The 12157-nt window shown below is 39.0% G+C and overlaps 1 protein-coding gene across 1 annotated transcript in view; it reads right to left on the reverse strand.

The window, feature by feature from the left end:
* PIWIL4 (piwi like RNA-mediated gene silencing 4) overlaps nucleotides 1-12157 on the reverse strand; it is a 38858-nt gene that overhangs the window by 10576 nt on the left and 16125 nt on the right. The window contains exons 9-15 of the mRNA XM_069469052.1: nucleotides 10137-10260; nucleotides 8962-9079; nucleotides 6719-6830; nucleotides 5054-5238; nucleotides 2897-2969; nucleotides 1571-1771; nucleotides 453-553 (exon numbers count right to left, since the gene is read on the reverse strand). Coding sequence (XP_069325153.1) covers nucleotides 453-553; nucleotides 1571-1771; nucleotides 2897-2969; nucleotides 5054-5238; nucleotides 6719-6830; nucleotides 8962-9079; nucleotides 10137-10260 — 914 coding nt within the window. The remainder of the gene's footprint in view (nucleotides 1-452; nucleotides 554-1570; nucleotides 1772-2896; nucleotides 2970-5053; nucleotides 5239-6718; nucleotides 6831-8961; nucleotides 9080-10136; nucleotides 10261-12157) is intronic.

Here is a 12157-nt window from a genome sequence, read left to right on the forward strand (position 1 = left end):
TAAAAACTATAAAACATTGATAAAAGAAATCAAAGATGGCACAAATAAATGGAAAGATATCTCATGTTCACTAATTGGAAGAATTACTGTTGTTAATGTGACCATACTACACAAAGTAATCTAAAACTTCAATGCAATCCTTATCAAAATTCCAATTGCATGTTTCACAGAAATAGAAAAAAACAATCTTAACATTTTTATGACACAAAAAACCCAAATAGCTAAAACTGGAATATGAGCAATAGCTTGCCCTACTGAATGAATAAAAATTTTTAAATGAGGCTACATATTATCTCAACATTATCAATCACACTTTAATTTAGGACCGTTAAGTGTTGGTGTTTAAAACATGAATGAATAACACAAACAATTCCTTGCTGTTATGTTCTTTAGTGAAACCACAGCTAATTGTCTAACTAACTGAAGAACATGTCAGGTAGTTTTAACAGTACCTGGTGATTCTGGGGTTCACACTGGCCACACATCCAACCACCACTTGCTTGCTGAGTGCATCTTTACAGACATCGATACCAACCACCATCAGGGACTTTAACTATAAAATTGAATTTGTCTTGATTTAATGGGGTGAGGAATAATTTCCCCAATGATTTAATATAAAGTTTTTTTAAAAAACTGTCTCCAGTTACTAAATTATTTAAATTAAGCTAAGTGTCAGGGAGATCAAGATCCAGATGAGGCAGATTATTAAACCAGAAACCAGAGAGACTGAAAGAAAGAGGGAAAATGTGGTACATACTTTGCTTAAGAGACTCACTATAGTTCAAAACAGCCATCATCCTTTGTGGGGGTGGGCAAGGGGCTCGGTGGCTAAAGAGATTCTGGAACATGGTCAGTCCATTCCTCCCTCGCCTCGGGTCTGAGAAATCTGAAGAGGAATTGCATCTCCCGCCCTTCAGACCTCTAAGGAAGCCTCGCCTGGAAGTGCACCTCCACCTCTGGGAAAGCAGGGCGGGGTGGGGGAAGGGGGGCTCTGGTGCAGCTGGGGTACCACGTTCATCCTGATGACGGACATATAAGGGAGTGGGCAACCCTCCCTCGTTTCTCATTTTCCTCACTTCCTCCCATGGTGGCAACAGTCCATTCAGGAAAAAGCAGAGGATTTTCTACGTTCCCGCCACAGTTTGGAGGTGCAGATCACAGGCTAGGCCAGTTCCCCAAGCTGTGGGGAGGCCCCACCCAGGGCACAAGGCTGCTCTGAGAATTGGCACCCTGCTGAAAGCAGGCAAAGATGGAGACCATGAGAGACAGAGTTTAAAATAGCAGCTGCGAGGATACAAACCCAGTCCCTCTAAGTCTACGGCAAACTCGAGTCTCTTCCGTGAAATATTCTAAGTTAGCAGCTTAACTGAAGTTCTCTAAGAAGAAGGGCTGTGCCCCACCTGCTTCTGGGTGTCCACTGGCTTGTGTGACACCAGAACCCAGAGTAGAGGCTCAACAAACAAACCAGATAATTCTGGGATCATGTGATAATACCTCCTACTTTGATTTAATTTAAAAAAATTGACTGATGGATTGATTGTTAACAGGGAAAGTGTGACAGAGTCCTCACAGGTATCTCCACGGCCCACAGCTCGCCTCCGAGTTTACAGGTCATCTGCATGGCGATCTTGGTGGCAATACTCATCATCATTCCCTGTTTATTCAAGGTCCGGGCGAGCACGCACTGGCTCGGGACTGGGCAGTCCGAGCTCAAATATTTTTTAATAGAATCATAATAGTTTTTCTGATTAGAAGGCAGAATGCACATCACCTAAAAGCAAAAAACAGCAGAAGATTTTAGAAATTAATTTACTTGGGCTAGGAGTAGCTTTTTGAAAAAAATGAACACATAGATTTTGCCAACATCTTTTGCCCCTAAGTGCCCAAGAAGCAAATACTCAAATGGCCATGAATGAATCAACGCCACTTGAAATGCCTTTTCACCGGCCATTTGCTCTGCAGAACCCCACTCCTCGCCTGTCCACGCCTGTCCCGCTCCCTCCTCTTCCTTCCTCCACGTGTCCCTCTGAGCCCTTTCTCCGGCTGTCTCCACTCGCCCACCCCCACTCTGCAGTGGCTCCTTCTACGGTTCTGAAGCTCTCATTCCCACTAGTCCCTCCCCCAACCCCACTCAAAAATAAGCGAAGTGGAAAATTAGCTTAAAATGTGGTGCTTTTCTCATCAGATACAAGATAATCAAAATAAAGGAAACAAAAAGGACATTTTTTTTTTTTTTTACTGGAAGTTGAGAGTAGAAATATAGGGAGAGGAAAAATAAGAATAAAGAAGCCTCGGGTCCCTGGTATTTTTAATTCCACCCATCTGTGTCACTACCCCTACTCTTATCAGGCATTTCCCACATGGAAGGGCCTCTCCTGGCCTTCCTCCACCTCCTCCCCAGCCTTTACTCTCTACTTTCAAAAGCTCCCAAATTGTCGAAAAGATAGGCATTGGCATGATTAAGAAAAGAAAATCAATTTTTCAACCCATAGAACTATTTAGAGTCATAATGTCAATGGCTAAAATTATTTACACTTAATTATATAAAGTGGAGACAAACACATCTTTATTATCAGCAAAATTATCTCAAGAGCCTTCCTTCCTTCCATCCTATGAGTTTGGCTCCAAGCAAGGAAGATGGCAGAACAAGGCAGTGGCCAGGTGGGGGAAACAAGAACACTGTATTTTAAAATTAATGTTATAAAAGAGATATAAAAGAGAAATAAAATATTGACTACATTACTAATATTAATACTTTGTTGGGTGCTTTGGGGAAATGCATGGCAATTTACAAACATATTATGGGAAAGTATGTTCAAATCTCTTATTTTAAGACTGTAGATATAAAGTAAAAATAAAATTATACATCAAAACCAAAAAAGTATCTTACACTTACCAACTGAACATCAGGATGAACTTGTTGCTGTATAGCTCTAAGAAATGCAGCTGGATTTTCTTGTACTTTTATGCTACATAAAAAGATTAATTTTGAAGCTATGTAATTTCCTTCTGAGTAGCATATAATCATATGGCATTAGAAATAGTACAAATAAATTTTCGTAACAGACTAGTAATTTCAGGAAAAAAATCATTAGAGAAAAATAAAAACCTTTTGAGTCTAAAGTAGTTTCTCTCACTACAAAATATGTGCCAAAAACATTTCATAATCATTTTTAAAGCCTAAAAACAATTTGGTGGAAAATGAAATGTTCTCAATTGTACAGAACCCCTACAATTAATAATTCTGTTCAAAATGGGGTTGAAAATGAGCTTTTGAAATAACAAGTCTCATAACGTCAAGTGTCTGAAACAAGGTTCAAGCTAACCTCGAATTAAGATTTCTCTAATACTGAATCTCCATGGGAATTTTAAAGGCAATGTTTCAGGAAACATCAGGTTAATGAATCATCAAGATATTCAGCTAATCTGCATGATTCAGGCAAAAATATATATATATATATTTTTTCCTTAGCAGCAGCTTGTTTGGAACCTGGAATATTAATCAATCAGTCAGTAGCTACTTATTAATTATATATTCTGTGCTTACATTATGTTAGGGGCCAGAGGCTACCTAAATAATTCCCACACACAAGAATTTATGAATCTAGTTTCTTTATGTAGAATCACCCTCTTTTATGTATATATGATTGAATTGTTCCAATGCCCAGTAGCCTTTTAAAACTTGCCCAGCAGGTGGCAGGACCACTAACCCCTGGCTGCTGATTCTGACGGAGCTACCTGAAAAGCCGGCAGCGCCGTCTGAGCAACTAAACGGTTCTGACTTTTCCAATCCATCTTGCACTCTGACTTAGCTGCTCTTTCTGTCCATTCCTTGTAAAATCATCAGGCAATTGTTTTAGATGAGAGAAGCTATGCATATAAATCTAACAGGTAAATAGATACTTCATGAGAAAGAAAAAGGATGGAATAAAATACAAGCTTTCAAAGAAAACAGGCCAAGGACAGAACCCAACAGCAGGCTTGTTCACAGAATGCATGTGAAAAAAAGCCTGTGACGCCAGCCCAGGGTCTGCGGACTGTAGCTTCTTTCATAATCTTTTCCTGCTTTATTAGCTCATGGTTAAGAGAAATTAGAGCAAGTGAAACTCGAACCAGGCGATTTGTCAACAGATTCGGTAAGAGGAGAATTCTAAACCACCATGTAAAATGAGACTTACTATGGTTTTCAACAACACTTGTGCTGTTGATGTCTTATAATTAATTATAATATTAACTACATGTTTAAAGAATAACTTTCCACCTTGCCAATTAGGACACTTGCACCTCCACCATAACAAAGAAAAACAAGTATCTGTTGCTCTTTTCTAAGCGTATCAGCTTAAATAAAGTGAGGCATGACCAACTTTATGGCTTTTCTAAAGCAAAACAATATTCAGTTTTGAGTGTGACTGTATATGTATCTCTTACTAAAGTGAAAGCAACTTATTTATCTTTCCCATCTCCAGCAACTGGCATAGTATCTAGCACACACAGTAGTACTCAATAAATATTCTACGAATAAATGAATGACCTTGATTTTATCAGAAAACTGACTAATCTTATGCTACAGTAACAGAATCAGAAAAGCTTATTTTACATCCATTTTTATGTTAAATTTGAAAGCACAAATCTATCAAATAAGTCAGGGCATGCAACTTTTATTTCTGGTATCCTGTTTGCTGTTAAGTACATAACTGATATGATTCATATCAGTAATAAATACTGATATGAAAGAAGAAAAAAAGTTGACAAGGTGATATATAGACTTATTAAGGATTTACACCCCAACCAGTACTGAAAAGATTTTCAGGGAATAAGACTATCGTCTAAGAACTATGAAAACAAAGTTGTAGAAAGATCAACATAAAATACATTTTAACTTTATAAAAATTTAGTCATTACAAAATCTATTTACTTACGCCTGTTTTCTTGGTACTTTATATTAGGAAACTTTACTGGGATAAAGAAGCTTTTCTAGATATATCAGCCATTATTTCCTACCTTCCGACTAAACCAAATTAATACATGAAAAAAAAATGCAGTGTGTTCTCACATTTTGGGGTAGTCCACATTAAATCCCATGGAACTTCCCACTTTCCTCAAGCAGTTCACAAAGCTCTCGGTCACAATTTCCATTCTGTTGCTACATAAAATCAACCATGTAGTCAACGACTGTGCACTTAAAATCTTGCAAGCTCGAATATCCTTGGACCAATCAGCAGAAGATACAGGTTGACACTGAGAAAAATGATGATAAACAGATTGAACAAATTTATTCAAAGAGCAACTAAATAAAGACAGGGTGAAAATGGCCAACATTTGTCATAACAGAACTGTTTAATGTAGTTTGCTGTTCACAGTCTTAAAACACAGATGCAGGTGCCCTCTACGAAGGGTTCTGTCTGATGCCAAAGTTCATTCCTGCCCCTTGCAGCCAGTATGAGGAGGCCACAGCCTTCTCGCCCACAACACTTCTACTTGCTGTCATCGTAAGGGGGATGGGGGGAGACCCAAGACAATGAGCCCAGGCACACCCTGAAGCCTACAAACCTTTAATTTACTCAGTTCCTAGGACCTAATTTTGGAAAAGCAGAATTGGCCAAGTAGATGACATGGTCACCCTAGCCATGTGCTACCTCTAGGGGGCGGGTTCTCCTGTTTTAATGTCCTTTCTCCTATGGACGCCAGTTTCCACACCAAAAAAAAAATGCAAATAAATACATAAATAAAAATAAAAGCTCCAATACATATGATTTTACTAACGCAGATGAGGAGATAGATAATTTTAAGTATTTTAAGTCCTTCCTCACATGCGGATCTGAAATTGAGCTTCTCTTTACTGGCCCCTGACTGAGATCCTAATGGGGTCCTACATTTTAGTACTTTACAAAGTTTTGTTTTGAAAAATAGTTTTTCCTCAGCTTCTCCAAAAAGAGTAATTTGAATAGATTATTAAAAAGAAATAATAAAAAAATCCCCATTCTGCCAACATGACACATACATTGTTCAGTTATATTAGTTTATAATACCAAATAAAGGCAAGAAGAGGGACTTTAAAAAGTAAAATGAAATGTAACCGGTTTTTAACATGGGCAAACCAGAAGGGAAAAGTTGAAAGATAATGCATAATTTTTGCATAAAATAGGTTCATTTCTTCAACTAAAGCCCAGAAGTGACAATGATTTGTGTCTTGAGGTTTCAGAATGCCTCTCCCCAAGTACTATGTCTGGGGCTAGGTTCTATGCGAATTTCTTCATTTTTATGCCAACTGAGCAGCATTATTTTGAAAGATTAACAGACACAACTGACATGGCAACTATAAACCAATTCTGGTCTCAGGAAACATAGCCTATTAGAATTAACATTCACCAGACTTTTCTGGGGTCTCTATGGCTTTTTTTTTAATTTTTAATTTGAAATCACATAAGAGTAGTACAACACCCAGTAAAAGGTGGTTATGTTTTAATAGAAATGGTCTGAAATACTGTTTTCTACCTAACATAAATCGTGTCCGCTGGGTGCCGCTAAGTCCACACGATTAAATTCAGACTGACCAGGAAACCAAAGGGTAATTGAAGTCTTTGGACAAAGTGAGGGCAGGACGTGGCCGCAAAGAAACCAAACAAGTATTATAAGCTACTAATCACTCTGGCAAATGATCAAACTTACGCACATTCAAGTAAATATTTATAAATGAGGATAAAATCACAGCACTTACTATGTGGTCTTGCAATAATATTTTTTCTGAAGGCACAACCCGGCCAGTCAGAGACATCTGGCTTCCAAAATGCAGTCCCCAGGTCTCTAACTCGAAACGAGCATCTTTGTTTCTGTTGATAGAGTTGTTTTAAATCATTAAAGTGCTTATTACCTAAAGAATTTTAATCATCAGAGAGATAACTATAACTTGCTGAATTATTCAGGGGCTGATGTTCTGTGTCTTTCAGATTCCTCGCTTCTATTTCTACTCACCATTTCCTTCCCCTGCTCAAAAGAATTATGGCACAATTGTGCCCATTTGGGATGTGCAGGGGAAATGCTTCCGGTGGGGGCACATTGGTTAGAAAAATGAGGCTTCAAGCCAGACAGACCTTGGTTTAACTCTTAGCTCTAACATTTGATAATATGTGACCTTGAACAAACTCTTACATCTTTTTAATGCCTTGGTTTCCTTACTGGAAAAGTGTAGGGACAATAAAAGTAGCTACTTCATAGGGCTGCTGTAAAGATTAAATATGACGATACACAGAAAGCGCTTACCACAGTGTCTGGCACATGCTATGTGCTAAAAAACATATGAGATATAATCATTCCTGATAACAAACTTGTTAATAAGGAGATATTTTGGAGCTGCTGGATGTGGAGATATCTTCTGGGAATATCTGAACTTGTTGGCTTGGGAGTAGACGGAGGGTGATAAAGGAAGGGAACATAAGGAATTAAACTCCAGAAGACTCATAGGATACACATAGCAAAAACAGAAAGAAAAAGAAAAGCTCCACCTCTTTCTTTAGAGTATCTCAAACTCAAACCTCTTCACCACTGTCTCCGTGCAACAGCTCATTGTTCCCAACTATTAAGGTAATGTCTTGTCTGGTCACTACATCCTTTGAATTAGCTATTGTGCTTCAGATACTGTCTGTGCAAGAGGAGATGGGTGAGGCCATCACCGGTCAGGGAACGGGGTGAGGTCAGTGGCAATACTGAAAGGTAGCAGGTAGATGCATGAGGAAGACTAATCCACAGCCCTGTATGAGGGAAATGAACCAGGAAACTCTTCTCCAGTAAGGATTAGTCTGGGCGTGGTCCAGAATAAACCACAGAAAGTGTATCCATGAAATGGAAACTCAGAAGCCACTAGCATGATAATAGAAATGCCCCTTCATCATATGGAAACGTTTGAGAAAAAACTTTGAGTGAAAAATGCAAGTTATAAAACATGATGTATGGTGCTATGCCATTTTCCTAAAAAGAACAGGATTATATGCATTTGCAAATATCTGAAAGAATATACACCATTCATTCCATTGTAATTCTTTCATTTATCAAATATTTACTGACACACACACACTCTCTTTCTTTTTGCTTATGTAAATTTCCAAATTCCTCCTATGAGTTCATATTACTTTAAAAAAAAAGTTTTAAAGAAAGATGACCATTCCACAACAATATAATTCAATAGAAATATAAAACAAGCCACATAAGTAATTTTAAATTTTCTAGTAGCTGCCTTAAAAAAAGTAAAAAGTAATAAGTGAAGTTATTTTAAAAATATATATTATTTAACCCAATAAACCTAAAAAGCTATCATTTCAAGATGTGTCGTGAGACACATTTTGAGTGCCCAGCAGCCATGTGGAGCTGTACTAGACAGTGCAGTTTTAGGAGGTCACAGGGGAGAAACTCAATTTTCCCATCACAGGTTCCGGCAAACTGTCATAAATGTGGGCAGGAACATAGTCTGAGAATCAGATGACTGAACCAAAGGGCACAAAGGTTTCTCAAGTTTAAAGAATACATAGTGGGGTTTTCCCAACATTCAGTCCGCGGAAGCCACTATATTAAGATCTGAACATTCTTGACCCTGAATATTAGGGGCCCGGGGTATGTGTTTATTCATTTGTTTGGCGGTTTTTATTGTTCTTTTTAGATTATAACCCTTTTCTTCCTTCAAAATTTTATCCAGATCTCAATTTACGAAACGGATGAACGCAGGGCTGTCTAGGTGGAGGGAGGTGGTGTTCCTACCAGGGTGGCCCTCGACACTTCCCTCAACCCGCCAGTCCTCAGGCCTCTCAGACGAAGCTCTGGGCTATGGACAGCACAATTCAAAAGCTCTTGGCTCTGAATCAGGAAGAATGAGACATTTCCATCAAGGAATGAAGAGTTATACAGATTATCCCATTCTACAAGCTCGGCCACGGGACGGGTGCAGGTGGTCTCAGCACGGCGACCCAGTACCTCTGGATGTTGTCAACAAGCCTGGCCAGGCGCTGCTGCCGGCCCAAGGGACCCAGACGCGTCTCTTCAGCCACAGCCTTCATCAGCTGAAAATCAGAGGCTGCCTGGTCAGTCAGCCCTACGAAATGCAAAAGAAAGCAAAGTGAAAACATGAACATATGCAACCCCAGCTCATCTCAGGTATCGCTTAAACATTTCCACTTGAACTGAATCAGATTCACCGTATCTGTATAGCACTGTCCAACAGAAATTAAAACCACAGATGGTATTTGAAATTTTCTAGTAGCCACATCAAGAAAAGCCAAAAAGAAACGGATGAAATTATTTAAGTAGTACATATTATTTAACCCAATATATCTAACATATATTATCATTTCAACATGTAATCAACATTAAAAATTGATGAGATAGTTTTTTTTTTTTTCATATTAGCGCTTTGAAATTTGGTCTGTTTTCTATGCTCACAGCACATCTCCTCCCAGTCTTTCAGTCAAACTAGTCACATTTCAAGTGTTCAACACACTCACGTGGCTAGTGGCTGCCATATTTGGCTGTGCATATCTACGGTATCTAAATACCACTAAGAATGATCACTCCTTCCTTCAAAGATTATATCCTTATTAATTTTTCTAATTGCAAAATAAGCAGATACACATCATACCTGATTCAAGAAGTACAGAAATGTAAAAAGTAGAAAGTCCTCCCTTCCTAGACCCACCCTGTTAGTCAAATGAACATTATTAAAAGTGCTCAAGCCAGTTATGCACATTCTACCGTGTGGTGAGGATGACCTTCCGGGAGCTCATGCAAAAAGAAAATAATAAGGATCATGCCGGCACCACTTAACAACATAACCAAAAAAAATCAAAGTCATATCGCTTCCTGTATCAGTGAAGTTCAAATAATGGCAAAGAGCAGCTCAATATTAAGAAAATTTCAGGGGGCACATTTTACATCAAAGTAACAAAAGGAATATCTGAGACAAAGAAAACAGATCCCAAAGGGCACTCTATTCCCCGCACTTGTCTCTACTACTGAATAATTACTTAAAAGGCCCATCCTCCATGGGTTAAATTAATGCTCTGGCCTTCATCTAACTCAAGGAGCTTCTGCCCATTGCCTCGTATCCTCAGCCTGTGCCCAGGAGCCTGACGGTTACAACTCACAAACGTTACCTGTTAGAAAGCAGAGCTCGGGTACCAGGTGCACAAGCTGAGCCTCAGTGTTGTTATTTCTCTTGCTCTTCCACAGACTAACAAGCATTGGCTGATTTAGGTCAGATAAAGTAATATCATATTGCTATAAAATGCAAGATTAATGAGGGAAAAGTTAATGTGGAAACACTGCAAGATGAGCATCTTTGCTTATAAGCAACAAGGCAATCCCAAAACGAATATATAAGCAAATCTTTTCAGTGGAGAAAAAAAAAAATCCATGGTTACCTACTCATTTCTACTTTCTTCCCAGTACCTATCTTTTATATGAGAGCCAGTTTAATTATTTTAATTATTTTCTTTCATAATGCAACACCATTAAAAACAAAAATCATCTCCCTGCTCTCTGGGTTTCAGCCAGATTCAGAATAGTCTCCAGCTGGTTCCATGCAAAGTTCAGTGACCCCACTGGGGCCGACTCAAGCCAGCATTTCCACTCCTGATGACGGAGGCAGACTGCCTATGCTTAACTCACTGGTCTAAACACCTGTGTTCATTTTGAAAATGTCTATATGCAAGGTGGAGGCAAGGGTTTTATTGAGTCAACCTCAGATTCCCCGAAACAGCATGACTGTCCTTAACTTCCAGGATAATAGGATGCCACAGGGAAGCAGCTCTGAAGTCTGACAAACGTGAATTTGGTCCCCAGCTCTTGCACTTGCTTGGGCTGTGACACTAGGCAAGTTGCTTGCCTTTCCTCATCTATGAAACAAGGATAACAGCAGCTCACAGATACACTGTGTAAACCACTAGCCTGGTCTCCAGTTTATAATGAGTCCTCGGCAGTTGTTAGTTCATACCCTGCTCCCTTTCCCTTCCTAGACTCAAATTCCAACGTTTTCGCCTTGCCAAAAGTTCGCTTACCTTCCAACAGCAAAGGTTACAATTCACACTCACTTCCAGTATAATTTACTCAACACTAACGACAACACAACTGGGATTATCATTTATAAAAGGCCTGGGCACTATGCGATGCTGACATCAATAATTATTAATATAATTAAGGAAGTAAGATGTGAGCATTTTCTATTTCAAAAGACTTTTAGTCATTCAAATAAAAAACATTTCAGGAATCTCATTTTGAAGTGGCGAGTGCAACTAACACTATGGCTAAAAAGCTTGGAGAAGCATTCTATCAAAAGAGAGTTTTCATACATGACTTCATTAATTCAGTACACATGGCGTGCTTACTGTATTCCAGGAAGTGCAGCGGACATGAGGATGAAAGAGGCACAGTCTCTGCCTTTATACATAAATACATTAATTACAAAGGGAGGCAGATGAGAAGCACAATGATGTGCTAAGCACTTATATTTTTCTCCATTTAATCTTAACAAACCTATGAAATAGATACTATTATCATCCCCTTTGTAGATGAAGAAACACTGTGAGAAATTAAACAACTTTCTCAAGGCCCCATAACTGGAAATTAGCTGGCCCAGGATTTGTCTCTTCAGACTCTGCTTGTTACACAATTTAGTACTGGATCCCTGGGCTGGCAAGGTGGGGAGGAAAAGAAGGGGGTGGTAGTGAAACAGTTTATGGCTGGTAAATCAGGGAAGGCTTCACGGAAGCAGAGGCCAAGAGAAAACCTTGCAGAACAAGCAAGAGTACGGAGAGTCTCAGGCAATAACACAAGCAAAACAGGGGCTTGCTCCAGGATGAGGGTGTTCTATTTAGCTGGAGCATGGCCAAGAGCTCTACTCACTAAGTCACAAAGCTGCTAAGCCGCTGTCATACGGTGATTTTTGACCCTCTCCCTTGCCCCACTTTTTTTAGCATTTAAAAATATATTTCATGATAAGATAAAATAGAGAAATATAAAGGTCAAAAGCAGGATGTCTTCCACTTTGAAGACTGACAACATAATAATTCAGTCTTCCTTTCATGGGACAGAGAGGAGGACATACTAGACGTTACACAGTTTTCTTTCTTTTTCTCCCTAATGACAATATACATGCAGTGAACCACAACTCATTACA

Source organism: Eulemur rufifrons, chromosome 6 (genome assembly GCF_041146395.1).
Source record: "Eulemur rufifrons isolate Redbay chromosome 6, OSU_ERuf_1, whole genome shotgun sequence".
NCBI classification, from domain to species: Eukaryota; Metazoa; Chordata; class Mammalia; order Primates; family Lemuridae; genus Eulemur; species Eulemur rufifrons.